The 901-nt window shown below is 24.3% G+C and overlaps 1 protein-coding gene across 1 annotated transcript in view; it reads right to left on the bottom strand.

Annotated features, from left to right (window-relative positions):
* Positions 1 to 618: 618 nt before the first annotated feature.
* The window catches only part of pbl (epithelial cell transforming 2 pebble), a 17,160-nt gene continuing 16,877 nt past the window's right edge, over positions 619 to 901 (bottom strand). The window contains exon 18 of the mRNA XM_017909842.1: positions 619 to 687. Within this exon, the coding sequence (XP_017765331.1) occupies positions 645 to 687 (43 nt within the window). The 3' untranslated portion in view covers positions 619 to 644. The remainder of the gene's footprint in view (positions 688 to 901) is intronic.

Here is a 901-nt window from a genome sequence, read left to right as displayed (position 1 = left end):
TAATCAATGTTAATTTAATAAATTAACATTTCACGACTGCTTTTTTTTTAGTTTTAAAAATCATAAGTTATCTTCAAACACTGTAATAACTTCTAAGTATATTTTATAGAACAAGATTAAATGGCACAATATTGATATTCATACTTTCAATTCTTATTAAATGTATATGATAATAAAATTTGTATTATAGCACTGAAAATATAATGTACTTTCTCTTATTTTATATCCAATTCCACTTGTCTTCCTGAGACAAAAGCTTTAATTGTATAAATGTAATACATAAAAATTGACGATTCATACTGTATTAAATAACGTATGTCGTTAACATATGGTTGTAAAATTGCTTAAAGAATAACTGGCAATGTACATCTCTTTTATAAAATTCTATATGATTGTTCCATTGGCACATGACAAATTTTCTATTCATTTACTGAAATGAATAAATTTATAGATGTGCTCTTTCTACATCTATTTTTTGTATGAAACTTTTACAATCTCTTGAATTTTGAAGACCAGTAGTCAAATTGTATTGCAAAGATAAACCTTTGCACCAACATTTATAAATTTTATATTTGTGTACAAATTTTTTACTGATGCCAAAGAAAAAAGTATGGTATAGCTGCATACTATTCATGCCCTGTACTTCAAAGATCGGATTTGTCCTGCATGACTTCCTCTGAACAATTTCTGGAGGATAAATAAAGTAACGTCAAAAAGACTATGAAAACATGAAATATAGATAACTACACCAACTCTTTTTTTTATACATGAAGGTCAAATACAGCCTTAATTTTATATTTTACATTGTATTTAACAAACAAATTTTTAATATTTAGAAATATTATTGAGTTGGTGAAAAAAAGTATTACAAAAAGAAAAAAAAAAAAAAAAAAAAAAAAAA

The sequence above is a fragment of the Eufriesea mexicana genome, unplaced genomic scaffold (genome assembly GCF_001483705.2).
Source record: "Eufriesea mexicana isolate 0111107269 unplaced genomic scaffold, ASM148370v2 scaffold26665, whole genome shotgun sequence".
NCBI classification, from domain to species: Eukaryota; Metazoa; Arthropoda; class Insecta; order Hymenoptera; family Apidae; genus Eufriesea; species Eufriesea mexicana.
This window is presented reverse-complemented; position numbering and strand designations above follow the sequence as displayed.